This window comes from Odocoileus virginianus, chromosome 16 (genome assembly GCF_023699985.2).
Source record: "Odocoileus virginianus isolate 20LAN1187 ecotype Illinois chromosome 16, Ovbor_1.2, whole genome shotgun sequence".
NCBI classification, from domain to species: Eukaryota; Metazoa; Chordata; class Mammalia; order Artiodactyla; family Cervidae; genus Odocoileus; species Odocoileus virginianus.
This window is the reverse complement of record NC_069689.1, coordinates 42,986,971-43,002,991: the sequence shown is the minus strand read 5'-3', so window position 1 is coordinate 43,002,991 and position 16,021 is coordinate 42,986,971. Positions and strand designations below refer to the sequence as shown.

The 16,021-nt window shown below is 49.2% G+C and overlaps 1 protein-coding gene across 1 annotated transcript in view; it reads left to right on the top strand.

Moving 5' to 3' along the window:
* The window catches only part of ALDH1A3 (aldehyde dehydrogenase 1 family member A3), a 38,400-nt gene that overhangs the window by 18,824 nt on the left and 3,555 nt on the right, over positions 1 to 16,021 (top strand). The window contains exons 8-12 of the mRNA XM_020897195.2: positions 601 to 703; positions 2,965 to 3,149; positions 10,470 to 10,634; positions 11,982 to 12,139; positions 12,901 to 12,975. Of these exons, the coding sequence (XP_020752854.1) occupies positions 601 to 703; positions 2,965 to 3,149; positions 10,470 to 10,634; positions 11,982 to 12,139; positions 12,901 to 12,975 (686 nt within the window). The remainder of the gene's footprint in view (positions 1 to 600; positions 704 to 2,964; positions 3,150 to 10,469; positions 10,635 to 11,981; positions 12,140 to 12,900; positions 12,976 to 16,021) is intronic.

Genomic DNA, 16,021 nt, shown 5'->3' with positions numbered 1-16,021 from the left:
CGCCTCCTGCGGGCTGTCTGGTCCCTGCACGCCCTGGTCTCTGAGTCTGCTGGTCCTGAGCCGGTGGCCCCAGGATGAGGCGCTGCTGGGCCAAGCCCCCCTCCAGCGGTATGGGGTGATGGGCACAGTTTGCAGAGTTACCACGGTTACTTCACGGAGAAGCCGTTCTCTCCCTGCCCCTGGGGCCTTGGTATGGGGTGTGTTTCCAGAGGATGGGCACCTTCCTGTCCTGCAGGTCAGGTCTCCCATTTCTCTAGCCCTCAGAGGGCCCCTCAGATCAGACCAAAGGACTGCGCAGAGTGGCCGCCCCTCTGTCCCTCGGGTGAGACCGGCTGCTGCTGGTGTGGGCGGCAGGTGAGGTCAGCTCCGCCACCCGCCGTGGGTGGCCGTGGGTGAGCCGCCAGGCCTGCGAGGCTCCAGTCCACCCCTGCGGGGAGCCGCTCAGAGCCGGGATTCCAGCTGGGTCATGGTCGGGTCCAGGAGGAGACTCTGCGAGAGCCCAGGGCACGGACGGGGCAGCCCCACGGCCCAGGGCCTGCTCAACTCATCCCGCCACTTCAGCTCTGTCTGAGGCTTCTCCTGTCTGGTTTCATCCCGAAGGTTGGGAAGCTGGTTAAAGAGGCGGCCTCCCACAGCAACCTGAAGAGGGTGACCCTGGAGCTTGGCGGGAAGAACCCCTGCATCGTGTGTGCTGATGCCGACCGTGAGTCTCCCTGTTTCCAGGCATCCCAGAGGCTTCACTCCATCCATAGCTTTCTCCTTACTTCCTTGCCTGAATCAGAACCAGTTGAGAAAAACAGGCACATGCGTCACGGGGATGCTTCTCCACCTCGGGTCGTCCCACCATAAATAACGGGCAGATGGAGACCCAAAGGCCAGCTTTACCGTGGTGGAAAGCCGCCCTGGAGGAGGGCATGTTTTATGTGTAGCCACACGAGCCGCCTGTGTCTGCCCTTCGAGGCTGTTTTCCTTCCCTGTCCTTGAAGAGCTGGGGCTGTGACAAGTGGGTCTGGGTCTTCTTCAGGGACCCTGTGTGGGGCTGGACAGGGGGGACAGGCACCCCCACAGGCATTCATCACTCTGCCCTCCAGCTCAGTGCTGCCTGCACTGCTTGCTGGCTCTCGAGGACGTGAGGTGTTCCTTTCTTCTTTGTCTCAAACCTGACAAATCAGAGGCCCGTGGCAGGGGCCCCTCAGGAGTGTCCTGCTGGCCTGGGTGCTCTCTCCCTTCACCACCTCTTTCCTGGGAAAGCCAGCCTGTCCAGCAGCTTCTGTCTCACAAAACAATATTAAAATAAGCACTCTTCTGGGTTGCTGTGTCCAGAAGAGGGAATAAAGGGCCACATTGGGCCGTGGCTGACCTGCTGACAGGGTCAGCTGCCCAAAGGTATGATTTCCCAAGTACACTAAAACACCTTTGCCTTGAGGAGCACCTCCCCGCCTGCCCACTGGTGCCTGGGATGCCTTTCATGGAGTCCGAAGCCTTCTGTTCCATGCTCAGATAAGGTTGGAATCGCACATTTCCCCGAGAAGAAGTGACCATAGCGTCGTTTCTGGCCCAGGTGTAGGTCACTGGTAGCAGTTCTCCTCCTCGCAGTGGGCTCCCGGCGGGAGAGAGGGCTGGGTGAGGACTCAAGTGCCACCGAAGGAAGGGGAGCTGGGTGTGAAGACCGACTGCTCGTTTTCGCCTGGTTTGCTGCTTCCTGCGGGAAGTGGGACCAGTGTTGCTAATGGTCTGTGCAGCCACGTGGTGCAGTCCTGGACACCGCCCCAGGGTGACCCACATTTGGAGCTTGAAGCTCCAGGCTCAGAGAGCAGGACTCCTGTTGTACCCTCCAGTAACTCCAGATCCGGTTGCCCCTTCTGCCCGTCAGCTCACTCTCTTCCCTGCCAACCGGGAACCCTGCAGCAGAAACACGAGCTCCTGTCTGAGTGTTGGCTTGACAAGGGTCATAAACACCCACCTCCTCTTCCTCGACTGGGCAGTGCCAGCCCAGAAAATTAAATCCTGGCAGAGCTGGCATCCCAGGCGTCATGTCAACAGTGACATGCCCCCGTCCCCCAACACTGTAGCTGCCCCCCTCTGGGTGCGGCAGGAAGTAAATGAGTTGTTTGGGAGCAGAGGCAGTTTGAAGCTGCCTAAGAGAAGGTGGGGTGCAGGCAGACACAGAACCTTGCGACGCTGTCCTGCTGTCGCAGTGACTGACTCAGAAGCCCTTGCTGTAACGACAGCTCTTAAAAGCCCAGAGCAGCCTTCCTCAGAGCCGCCCGGAGAGCACTGCTGGCTGATGTGGACCCTCCGCCTACGTCCGGGGGGGCTGGCTCCTGCTTTGTGTAAAGGGAAGCTGCCCTGGATTTGGGGGGGCAGGCAGAAGGGGTTTAGAAGCCCCTCAGTGAATGTCAGTGGTCTCTCTCCCTGAGCACCCTGCTAGTTCATTTTGAGTGCCTGGTTTTATTTCAGAATAGGTCTACAGTGCAGATCCAGCCTTCATCAGGCAGAATCAATACATTTTTTAAAACCCTTTTAAGTCACACATGGTGTTGTGTTCCTTTCATAAGGTCCCTCTTTTTACTCAAGGTGGAAAATTTTGGCCCCTTGAAAAAGTCTCACCAACTGGTCAACATCAATACTTACAAAAGGTTGTTTTATAGACCACTAGTCCCCAGAAAAGGAAGAGGAGGGATCCGTGGGCAAGGGAGATGGGATATGAACAGTCTCTGTGCTCATTAGTGCGGTAAAGACGCTGAGACGTCCGGCAGTCAGGGACCTATTTAACCCTGAACTCTGTGGACCCGAAAAACCCCAATCCCATCCTCTGCTTTTGGGAAATGCTGAGCAAAATTAATTTCTGCACCGCGGCCATCCTGAGGCCTGTTTTCCCATGTGGGCAATTAGAGCTGCAGCTGTCGCCCGTCCGGCCCTAAAGACTTAATCGCTTCCTCTCCCCGCCGCCCCTCCCTGCAGTGAGCTTGGCGGTGGAGTGCGCCCATCAGGGAGTGTTCTTCAACCAAGGCCAGTGCTGCACGGCGGCCTCCAGGGTGTTCGTGGAGGAGCAGGTCTACGACGAGTTTGTCAGGCGGAGCGTGGAGTATGCCAAGAAGCGGCCGGTTGGAGACCCCTTTGACGTCAGGACCGAACAGGGGCCGCAGGTACCTGAGGTGTCACATCCCAAGTGCACATTGGGGGGTTACGCAAACAGGCCTCCAGCCCTGCACAGCTCTGCTGCTCCCTGGATTCAGTGTCCCTCTTGAAGCAGGGGCTCCCTTACCCGCTTGCCTGCCCACTGAGGGCTGTTGTTCCCAGGCTGACTGACAGTTCAGTCCCGTCAGGCCATGGTAGGGTTATGAAATCGGAGTGGACACACAGACACTTGACTCTTCATGGCAGGTAACAAAACAGCGAGCTCTGGGCCTTGGCAGATGGGAGGCATTCTCGGTTCAGAACCCCCTGTGCCTGAACCCTCCAGCCAGAGGCACCCCTTCTCTGAGCCGCAGCGTCGCAGGAGAGAGCCTCAGGCAGATGCTGTATTGTTTGGCTGGCCTCTCTGCAGAAGCGAGTCAGAAGCCTGGCTGAAAGGTAGCAGAGGGCAGGTGGAAGTGGCACTTGGAGTCAGAGGCCTAGCGGTGTCCGAGCCCATGTGCGCTACAGGACGAGGTGACTGTCAGACCCCATCAGAATCCCAGTGGAAAGGGCTCAGATGATCAGAAAACATCCCTGAGTGGGAGGACCATGTCTCTGGTGGCCTGGTTTGTGAAGCTAACAACAGGATGAAAATGATCATAACCTCGAGGTTTAATAACCTCAGTAAAAGGGCACATCCTGTATCACTTTCTAATTGTGCAGGGCAGCAGACGGATAAATATTTAAAAGAGGGCAGCCTAACCGTCCCATGAATTATTGAAATGGAGCTCAACAGCAACCCACTTTGCTTGTAGCCAAAGTCCTGCTCCATCCAGGAAGTTTCAAATCACATGTCAGGACTCACCCATCTGTGCCTGTCCCGGGAGCTCGCTACTCAACCCCTGTGTTGGCCCCGTGTGTTTCCACGAGAAGCCATGGAACTGAGGACAAATTTGGCTCTGGAATTTTATGAAAACCACAAGCTCCTTCCAAACCTCAGTTTCCTCATCTGGAAACTATTGATGAATATTAAGGAAATTTCAAGGCATCTAATAAGATTTTATTCTTTAAGGGGAAGGACATTAAACACAGGCCCCCTAAGCTAGGTGGAAGTGAATATACATGACTTCAAGCCGCATCGGTTAGGTGTTGCCTGACCATCCTTGGGGGGACGCCTTGGCTGGGGAGTGGGGAGGACCGCGTGGAAAAGGTGTGTGTCTGGCCACAGCGCCCACCTCTGTCTTGGCCCAGCTCTCATGCTGTGGCTCTGGTGCCACGTGACCCTGGTGGAGAGAAATATCTCTCCTTGTGGCCAACACTCCGCTTCCTATCAGGCCTCAATCCCAAACCCAGCAGTGGCCAGTGACGCAAAGTCCAGTGGCCTTGGTTGGATTTCAGGTATGAGTACAGATGTGGCCACAAGTCATTATCGAATCTGCTGTAATTGTGAAGCTAATCCAGAATCCAAGGGAAATATGTGAGCTGATCCATCCTAAGGAATCCCTTTTACTCCATCATGATTTGTAAGTCTCTTTCCAAGGTTTCAGGCTTGACTTCTGAAGCCAGATATAGAAATCTCTTCCAGGAGAGCAGAGTGGTGTTGATTTCATCACTGCTTTTGATGCTGCTGCTGAAAGTCCTCTTGAAAACTCCCTTAAGCCGTCTAACTTCAGCATATTATTTAGGGATGCTGTTGGGTTTTTTTTTTTTCCTCCGAAAGTCCTTTTTCATCTACGTTAATAAGATTTTACTCTGAGAGGATTTACAGCTGTCTAAATAGTCCTGTCTATCTCATGCCAGTAAAACAACTAGCTGACCAGCTCAGGGTCCCCTGCAGGCAGCCGGCATGCTCCAAAATTATTCAGGTTTATTTGGCAACCAAGCAGAGAGATGCATGGACTCACGCGGCCGCCTGGTGCAGGGCAGGGTCCCAAGTCCCCTTTACCCTCTCCTCTCGGCAGAGTGGCTCACTGCCTTCGCTACCCTTGGGCCCTGCTTCTCTGTCTCTGGTGCAGTGCCCTGTCACAGCCCTCACTTCATAGCAGGTTCTTCTGTACTGTGAGGCAGCAGCTGACATTCATGGAGGATTATTAGATTTAAACAACATGTTCACACAGACTCATCAGGGAGAGTCAAATCTGGACGGGTAGAGCTTCCATGGAGACCTAGTACTGCTGCAGGATAGATGGTCTTGGAGGCAGAACATGGTCAGCGGCCACTGAAGGTCTGTAGTTTGATGAAGCCCCACAAACCTCCTGGTCTCTGAAGAGGAGGTGAAAGCAATCCTGGCTTTTAACCCAAGACTTGGTTCACCCAGAGAGAAATTACCAGATTATCAGACCCGCTGTGACTTGAATTACTTTTTGAGATGGTAGTACATACACATGGGGGGCTTACCAGGTGGCGGAATGCAAAGGAATCTGCCTGCCAATGCAAGAGACACAGGAAACATGAATTCGATCCCTGGGTCAGGAAGATCCCCTGGAGAAGGAAATGGCAACCCACTCCAGTATTCTTGCCTGGAAAGTCCCATGGACAGAGGAGCCTGGCAGACTACAGTCCTCGGGATCGCAAAGAGTCAGACATGACTGAGCAACTGAGCACACATACACATACAGATGGTCAAAAGCCAAAATACATACAAAGGTCAATAGTGAGAAAGCGTGCTCCCATTCATCCATAGACATGGTTATTACTCTTCCCTCCATGGGTGTCCTGTGTACTTGGTTCTTAGATGAAAATTCTCCAGAATTTTTGTATATACAAGCAAAATTGAGTATGTATATAAGAATGTAATATGAATTCTGGTTTCCCCTGCTTTTACCCCCAATACCTGTACACAATACTGTTTTGCAACTTGGTTTTTATCCCGTAACAAGAAATTTGAAGCTTTCTGTACCGTACCAAACCACAGGAACCTCCCTTGTTCTTTTCTGTAAGTACATAGAATTCCACTGTATGAATCCAACAGAATTTTAGAAACATGTACTGATAAGTATGTGGGTGTGTGCAATCATGTACAGTGCCACAGAGTATGTCATTCTACACACATGCAAGGAAATCCGCAGGACAAATTGCCCAAATGGGATTGCTGAGTGAGAGCACATTTGTAATTTCTATAAGCATGGCCAATTTACATTCCAAAAGGATGAACCAACTCATGCTCCTACCAACCTTGTATGAGTCTGCCTGTTTCTCCAGCCTTACTAACAGAATATGTATGGAATTTTGCCCATCTGATAGTTAAAAATGATATCTCATTTGTTTTTAATGTACATATATCTCTTATGGGCTTCTCAGGTAGCTCAGCTGGTAAAGCATTCGCCTGCAATGCGGGAGACCTGGGTTTGATCCCTGGGGTGGGAAGGTACCCTGGAGGAAGGCATGGCAACCTACTCCAGCATTCTTGCCTGGAGAAAGTCCATGGACAGAGGAGCCTGATGGGCTACAGTTTGTGGTGTCTCAAAGAGTCAGACATGACTGAGCGACTAAGCACAGCACAGCATGCAGCATAACATATCTCTCATAATGAGTAAAGAGGAACATATTAGTGTTATGTTTAAAGGCCATTTATGTTCCCTTTTCTATCAACCATGCGTGTGCTTTGCATATTTTTCACTTGTACTGTTGATCATTTTTTGTCACTTATAAGAATTCTTTACATCCTAGAAAGATTAGCTTTTTGTCAATTTTTTCCAGTTTGTTGTTTTGCCCTTTGACTTTGCTTGTAATGCTTTTGCCTTCTTTTTTTTCTTACTCAAAATTATTAATCATTTCTTCTTGGCTTCTGGATTTCAAGTCATAGAAAGGCCATCAGCACTCCTGTTTTACCAAGGCATTCTCCCACCTGAGAGATTTTGAAAACTTTTTATAACTTCACCTTTCATGATTAAGTCCTTATTCTATTTGGAATCTATCCTGGTGCAAAGTGTGAGTTATGGATCATCTTGGTATTTTAACACTGAATCCACATTTCATGAGATGACTTGTAAAGGGGCTTGCATGGTTTGTGCCCAGTCTTTCAAAGAAAGCCAGCCTGTGCCTCAAGGACAGAGTCATCCAAATGCACCATTCAGTTCAGTTCAGCCCCTCAGTCATGTCCAACTCTTTGCAGACTGCAGCACGCCAGGCTTCCCTGTCCATCACCAACTCCCAGAGCTTGCTCATCATCAAGTCGATGATGCCATCCAACCATCTCATCCTCTGTTGTCCCCTCTCCTCTTGCCTTCAATCTTTCTCAGCATCAGGCTTTTCCAAGGAGTCAGTTATTCAGATTAGGTACCCAAGGTATTGGAGTTTCAATATCAGTTCTTCCAATGAATATTCAGGACTCGTTTTCTTTAGGATGGACTGGTTTGATCTCCTTGCAATCCAAGGAACTCTCAAGAGTCTTCTCCAACACCACAGTTCAAAAGCATCAATTCTTCGGTGCTTAGCTTTCTTTATGGTCCAACTCTCACATTCATATGTGACCACTGGAAAAACCATAGCTTTGACTAGATGGACCTTGGTTGGTAAAGTGGTATCTCTGCTTTTTAATATGTATTCTGAGTTTGTCATAGCTTTTCTTCCAAGGAGTAAGTGTCTTTTATTTTTATGGCTGAAGTCACCACCTGCAGTGATTTTGGAACCCAAGAAAATAAAATCTGTCACTGTTTCTGTTGTTTCCCTATCATTTGCCATGAAGTGATGGGACCATATGCCATGATCTTAGTTTTCTGAATGTTGAGTTTTAATTCAACTTTTTCACTCTCATTTTCAATTTATCAGGAGGCTTTTTAGTTCTTCTTCACTTTCTGCCAAAAGGGTGGTGTCATCTGCATATCTGAGGTTATTGATATTTCTCCTGGCAATCTTGATTCCAGCTTGTGCTTTATCCAGCCCAGCATTTCACATGATGTACTCTGCATAGAAGTTAAATAAGCAGGGTGACAATATACAGCCTTGATGTACTCCATTCCCAATTTGGAACCAGTCTATTGTTCATGTCCGGTTCTAACTGTGGCTTCTTGACCTGCATACAGGTTTCTCAAGAGGCAGGTAAGGTGGTCTGGTATTCCCATCTTTTGAAGAATTTTCCACAGTTTGTTGTGATCCACACAGTTAAAGGCTCTAGAGTAGTCAATGAAGCAGAAGTAGATGTTTTGTTTTTAATTCTCTTGCTTTTTCGATGATCCAACAGTTGTTGGCAATTTGATCTCTTGTCCCTCTACCTTTTCTAAATCCAGCTTGAACATCTGGAAGTTCTCAGTTCACATACTGTGGAAGCCTCACTTGGAGAATTTGAGGACTGCTTTTCTAGCATGTGAGATGAGTATAATTGTGAGGGAGTTTGAACATTCTTTGGGATTGGAATGAAAACTGACCTTTTCCAGTCCTGTGGCCACTGCTGAGTTTTCCAAATTAGATGGCATAATAAGTGCAGCACTTTCACAGCATCATCTTTTAGGATTTGAAATAGCTCAGGTGGAATTTCATCACCTCCATTAGCTTTGTTCATAGTGAACTCCTATGTAGTGATGCTTCCTAAGGCCCATTTGACTTTGGACTCCAGGATATCTAGCTCTAGGTGGGTGATCACACCATTGTGGTTATCTGGGTCATTATGATCTTTTTTGTATAGTTTTTCTGTGTATTCTTGCCACCTCTTCTTAATATCTTGTGCTTCTGTTAAGTCCATACCATTTCGGTTCTTTATTTTGCATGAAGTGTTCCCTTGGTATTTCTAATTTTCTTTCCCATTCTGTTGTTTTCCTCTATTTCTTTGCATTGATCACTTAAGCTCTTTTATCTCTCCTTGCTATTCTTTTGGAACTCTGCATTTAGATGGATATGTCTTTCCTTTTCTTCTTAGGTTTGGTTATTTTTTATTAAAATTTGCTTAAGTTGAGCCACTTTTTTACCTGAAAGTCACAGCTACAGCAAACCTATCTAACAAAGCTCTGTCTCTTCTAGCCAGAGAGAAGGGGATTTACGACAGAGTCATGGTAAGAACAGGGTTCCCCTGGACTTGGGAAGAATGACCATTTTGAGTGGGGAGAGCACTTCCCCACCATGAGTCTCCCAGAGAGGGGCCCTTTGCCAGCTGGTTGAGTATAGCATCCACAAGCTGGGTATTTATAGGATACACTCCAGCCCAGGAGATCCCTTAAACAAAGTGGCAGAAAGTGGAGTTCTTCTGATGAGCTGGTTTCCCACCAACCCGGAGCAGCCTCTCTACCCCCTTGACCCTCTATTTTGTGTCCACGGGTGATGATTAAGGTTGTCAGCATTATTTCTCACTTCTCTGCCCTGTGGATGGAGATTTCCAGTAAGTGTTACACCCTGATCTGTGGTGCCCTAAGAGCAGTGTGCAGTTTTGCCAGATAAAATGCATGGCAACTAGTTCAAATGCTGAAGATGAAGCTCCAATATTTAGCCACCTGATGGAAAGAGAAGACTCATTGGAAAAGACCCTGATGCTGGGATAGATTGAGAGCAGGAGGACAAAGGGCGACAGAGGATGAGATGGTTGGATAGCATCACCGACTCAATGGACATGAGTTTGAGCAAACTCCAGGAGATGGTGAAGGACAGGGAAGCCTAGTGTGCTGCAGTCCATGGGGTCACAAACAGTCAGACACAACTTAGTGACTAAACAATAACAACCCAGTTCAGATAAACAGTGGATGCATTTTTAGCATAACTATCTCCCAAATATTGTTGGGGATTTGCTTGTACTTTAAAAATTGTTTCTTGTTTTCTTAGGAATTCAAATTTAATTGGGTATCTTGTAGTTTTATTTGCTAAATCTGACAACCCTAGAAAGATGCAAGAATTAGAACCAAGAATATGAACACTTCAGATCTTGTTTCACCCATGGATTTGCTTAAGAGCATGGCTTCCCTGATGGCTAAGCGGGTACAGAATCCACCTGCAATGTAGGAGACACAGGAGATGTGGGTTCCATCCCTAGGTTGGGAAGATCCCCTGGAGAAGGAAATGACAACCCACTCCAGTATTCTTGCCTGGAAAGTCCCATGGACAAGGGAGCCTGGTGGGCTGCAGTCCAGAGGGTTGCAAAAGAGTCAGACGTGACTGAGTGACTAAGCACACAGCACCCATGGAGGGGGTCAGATGTATGAATAAACTCTTACCTGGAGAGGATGAGAACAGCCCATCTCTCTCCTGCCCCAGATAACCTAGATTTGTGCATTGGAGCAACATTTGCATACAAGGCACATCTGGTCCATGAATTTTGTCTTGGCTAGAACGTAATGAGGTCAGCCACCACACAGGAGGCTGTTGGACACATAAGCTGGAAGTCACCATCCAGAAAGAAGCCAAGCTTACCTCTCTCTGTTTTGCAGATTGACCAGAAGCAGTTTGACAAAATCATCGATCTGATCGAGAGTGGAAAGAAGGAGGGAGCCAAGCTGGAATGTGGGGGCTCTGCCATGGAGGACAGGGGGCTCTTCATCAAACCCACTGTCTTCTCAGAAGTTACGGACACCATGCGGATCGCTAAAGAGGAGGTCAGGGGGCTGTGGGGAAGACCATGTCCTGTGCTGAGCTGGGGCCTTGGGGGTGGGAAAAGCGGCTGGGCCTCTCAAAAAGAGCCTTCTCCAGGGCCAAGGGATCCCCGAAGCCTTTGGGAGGGGAGTGTTTTCCTTTCTCTGCGGTCTCTTCTCTCTCCTCTGGGCAGTCGTCCTGCCCCGGGACCCCGGAGCTCTGTGTAGAGCTTGTCCTAACCCCCATTTCCATGTCTTGCTCATCCTCTCCGGGGAACAACAGCCCCTCTTCTGTGTTCTGACGTGTCCTCAGGTTAGCTGGGGGTGGAGAGCCATTGCAACCTGTGCTCTTAACATAAACTGAGCCGGGGATTCAGGGCCCAAAGCCGCATTCACTTCCCCCAGACCACACCTAAATGGTAACTGTTCATTCCAAAGACCTGTCCTGACTAGAATTCTCTTAGAAGCTGTCCATCATGGGCATCCTTGGAAGTGGTGGAAATTAGGGTAACTCCTGGAAGAGTGTAATTCTGTCTTTCGGGGCCACTGTTAAGCTAGCTGGAACTGGTTACCACCTGGGTCCCAGGTGCTCAGACCCCAGGCTGTGGCATTTTTGGGGCACATGAAAGAGGGAATCTCTGCCAGAGTCTTGCTGGTATGAGCCTTTTATACACGTTCTCCTTGAGATTTTTGGGGGGTTACTAACTGTACCATGATGGCATGAGACTCAGCTGTTTAAACCTCTGTGAGACAAGCTCCTTGGGAACCAGGGGAGGTATTTTGGCAGGCTGACACTGTCCTCCTGGGCTGTGGTGCTGAACACTGAATCCGTTACAGGCTCCTTTCAAAATTACCTCTGAACGTTCAGCCTGTAACTCTTTCCTTATATTTGCTGTGCTGCAGATGGTGACGAACACGGCCTCATTCTTTCCCCCGGGAATTATTAGGAAAACATTTCAGGGCATCTTCTTTGATAGAAAACACAGGCCAGAGAGGCCAGGGCCCACAGTCTGTGCCTGAAAACACCCTTCACAGTAACTCTCCTGGGATGACTTTCAGAGTTGTCTGTGCCTTCCAGCACGTGAGGCTCCTCTGAGGCTGGGGCTTCTAGACGCCCTGACCACAGTGACAGAGCTTCCATCCAACATAGTATTTTGGTGGTTATTTTTTTATTTTTGTTTAGTTCAGTCTTTTCCTTCAGATTTCAACCATTGCACAGCTAAAAAGATGCTTGGGCACTCTCCTTCAGTCATCCTCTCCTGGGTGTGAGCACTGGGTGTGTGAAAAGAGCGCACGGAAGGAGGTGCCTGCTCAGGGCACACATGCTTCACTCCGGCAGCCTCTCATTGCCATCCTTCCAATTAATCATAGATTTTTGGACCAGTGCAGCCAATACTGAAGTTCAAAAATATTGAAGAAGTGATCAAAAGAGCAAACAGCCTTGAATATGGACTCACGGCAGCTGTGTTCACAAAAAACCTCGATAAAGCACTGAAGCTGGCCTCCGCGTTAGAGTCTGGAACTGTCTGGTAAGTAGAGCGTGAGTGCCCAGCCTCTGAGCTGCCGGCCAGCTGGTCTCCTTACCCTTCTGTTAGCAGAGAGCTTTCTGTCCTGTGTTATGCACCACACACATCTGAGCACGTTGCCCCCTCCTGTGACCACTTTCTGAGCGGGATGGTGTCATCATCTCTGTGTCACAGATGAGAGAATAGAGACGCAGAGAGACTGTGTGACTTGCCCAGGGTCACACAGCCAGCACATGGCAGGGCAGAGCTCAGAGCCAGCCATTCAGCTCTGATGCGGGTGCTCTTGACCACCGTGTTGGACCTCCCCTTTTTATTCTAAGGGCAGCGCATGTTCTTGTGCAAAGTATGGATAAAAGTCCCTCTTTCACCAGTAATTCTGCTGATGACACTATCCTCATTTTAAAGATAGTCTTAGAAGATAAATGTGAATTGGAGGCCAAGAAGCAGCAGAACATTGAAATGAGTTCCGTCTCATTTCAGAGCTGATTCTTATTCCCTCAGCAAAATTCACCTCTGTCTTTTTCTCCCCCTTGTCATTTCCTTCCTACCCCCGTGAGAAGACTTATACTTCACGATATTCAAACTTTAGTTTCTGGTGGTGAGAGCGAGGACAGAGATTGAAAACACGGCTTTCCTGGTATAAAACCTGGACACAGACCGTCGCTTTGGCAATGCTCTGCCCCTGGCGCCTAGCACCCTCAGCACTCAAGGGCTGGCCGGATCCTCTCCCGGTGACCACAAGCGTCTCTCTATTCTCTTTCCAGGATCAACTGCTACAATGCCATCTATGCACAGGCTCCATTTGGTGGCTTCAAAATGTCGGGGAACGGCAGAGAACTGTAAGTGTTCCTGTCACTGCGCGCCTGCCATAGGATAGTGGTGGGTGCTCAGTCCAGAGCCCTGCCCTGTGCTCGTGTGTGCCTGCCTGGGTCAGCTCTACCCATGGGATGGGCTGGCCTCCCGTCTTCTCTCCCCCCTGCCCCACCCACACCCTCATGCCCCAAGACCGACCCCCAGCCTCAGCGACCCGCCAGCACCCAGCCCTCATGGAGCTATGCAGCAGGTGCTTGAACCTCCGCCTGAGGACAGGGCAGGGCTGGGAAAGCAGGGAGGGTGGGCGCTCTCCGGGGTCAGGATGTGGCCCTTCTTCCCACTAGCCAGGTCTCAGGACAGACCCTGGGGTCTCGGGCGTTTCCCCGGAGGGGTCCTGCGACACGCTGAGCCTCCCAGCCTGTCACGTCGCATGCTCCTTCGCGGTTTCCTTCTGTCTTGCCCTTTGGGAAGCTGTGCTCCATCGGCCTAGACTGTGGTCTCCTGTATCAGGCCCAAGATAAAAGGCCCTGCCTCCTGATTCCTTCACATGAAGGGTTAGGGCTTCAGCTGGCAAATTTCAGGCAGACACACACGTGCAGTCCACTGCAGGTGGGTACTGCTGCCGTCCCTGTTTTCGGATGAGAAAACTCAGGGCAGTCCTGTGCCTTCTCCAGGTCACACTGCCAGTAAGTGAGAAAGTTGGAACAGGACTCTTTTATTTATATGTGTACTCACTTATTCATTGGCTGTGATGGGGCTTCATTGCTGCGGGGCCTTTTCTCTAGCGGCAGCTGGTGGGAGCTACTCTTTGTTATGCTGTGCGGGCTTCTGACTGCAGTGGCTTCTCTTGCGGGGCACCGGGCTCTGGGACATGCGCTTCGGTAATACGGTTCTAGAGCACAGGCTCAATAGTGTGGCATTGGGCTCGGTCGCTCTGTGGCATGTGGGATCTTCCTGGATTGGGGATCCAACCCACGCCTCCTGCGTTGATAGGTGGCTTCCTTCTAACCCTGAACTGCCAGGGAAGCCCCTGAGTTTGAACTCTTAAACCTGGCAGACCGCAGGGCCTTGCTCCCCTGGGCTCCCCTCATCTGTCTCCTCTGTGCTGCGGCCTCAGCCAGCCCCCACAAGGCCCTCCTCTGGGGCCAGGCGCAGCCTCCATCCACAGCAAAATCTTCAGTCACTGAAGCAGATATCCTTAGATGTCAGAGCTGCAGGAAGGGTGTGTGGGACTCACCTGACTCCTGGGCAGCTGACTCCTACCCTCTGTCCACTCCCTGCTTTCCTGGCCTGCGTCTTCCCCCTCCTTTGTGGTTCTGCCTGTCCACTGCAGGAGGACCTGGGGAGGACCCACTGCACCCAGGCCATGCATCATCCTGCCGATTAGCTGCAATGGGGACTTTTGTGGACATCTGTTTTTTTTGGCCCTTGGCATATATTTTTCCCAAAGTTTTTGACAATGTACTTTAACATAATCCACAAGGAGCCCGGAAACCGGCTCTAAAACCAATCCCCACTTTCAGTTGTTTCTAATTAATGTCTTCACATTGCAGTAAGTTCCCCTTTTCCATGTGGAGCCCCATGTGGTGGATTCCATGGTTTTCCCCGTCCCCAGGCTCCTGGCTCGGCGGGCTCTCCACTGGCCACCCACGGGTCGCTCACGTCTCCCCCTGTGCTGATCTGGGAACGAAGCCTGCAGTTTCTCCTCCTCCTGGGTGTTTTTCTTAGTTCTTTGTTTTGGTTTGCAATACAGTAAGGAAAAAAAAATCCACCCTGTAGAGACACGTGGAAAGTCAAGGCTTTCCTCCCTTGACCCTCAATTCCATTTGTTAGAAGTAACCACTGTTCTGCCATCCAGTGGGTTCCTTTTGTTCACTTGTTCTTTGTTCACTGGCATGTATTTACTGAGCACCTTTGATGCCCCGGGCACATGCTGGGCACTGAGCGCACAGCAGTGAACTCTGTAATCAGCAGTACCAGCGCCCAGGTGTTCTGGTGAGGTCCAGTGGCAGAAAGACTAGGCTTACGGATGGCCTTGAGCCCCAAGGTGGTCACAACTGGCTGAGAAGCTGTTTAGGAAATGCCACAGTGGAGCAAATAAAAGTGACAAAAACTTGAGCAGGGCAGTGAGTGCAGGAATAAAAAGAATGAAGTGATTCATGCACTTCATTTTACAGGGTGATTTCATATTGGACTTACTAGTTGTGTGCTGGTTCAACATGATTTCATCACTTGGTTTGCTTTTCTTTATGAAGCTGACAAATCCACTACTTTGAATTTTTACACTGTAATACTATGTGCTCATATTTAAAGGTTTTGTACATTTTCTATGCATACAATTGATGTAAACATGTATTTCTTTTCTGTTTTCAAATGACTTGAGAGGAAAATAATGTGCTGTTAAGAATGGGCTTTGGACGTGCTGTGTTTTCATTGGTGGTCTCCTATGACTAACTTTGGTGCTGTTCCCAAGGAGTGTTGCTGCCTCAAACCTGCTGCTGTTCTTCCTTGTGCATCTGTCCTTATGCACTTGTGGGAAATTGTTTTCAGAATAAATTCCCCAAATCAGGTATCCAGCACATGAAGACTGGGCCCCTCACTCTTTTGGTTTGCATTTCTTTAATGGTAAGGGATTGAGCACCTTAATAACACCTATGGTAATCTTTATTTTTTTTTTTTTTCTGCAAACTGTTTGTATCTTTTGTTGATTTTTCCATTTTTAAAAAATTGGTTTGTAAGAGTTCTTTGTGCTTCAGGGAAAACAGCACTCTATTTCTGACCGTGTTGTAAATGTAATTTTTCTAGTTTGTAATTTGCCTTTGGACTTTTGATGGAGCTTTCTGCTCTGCAAAAGTTGGACTTAATGTTCTATATATGGCTTCTATGTTTTTGTTGTGTTTAGAAAAGAATTACAAAATAATTCACCCATTATCACAGGTCCTTGAATTTGGTTTTAGGACACTAACATAGAATCTCAATGACACATTAGCAATAAAATAATAATATTACTTTCTACCATTTACTTTTTACCTAGCACATAGTAGGCAAACTTGTTCTATTTGAATCAATTCT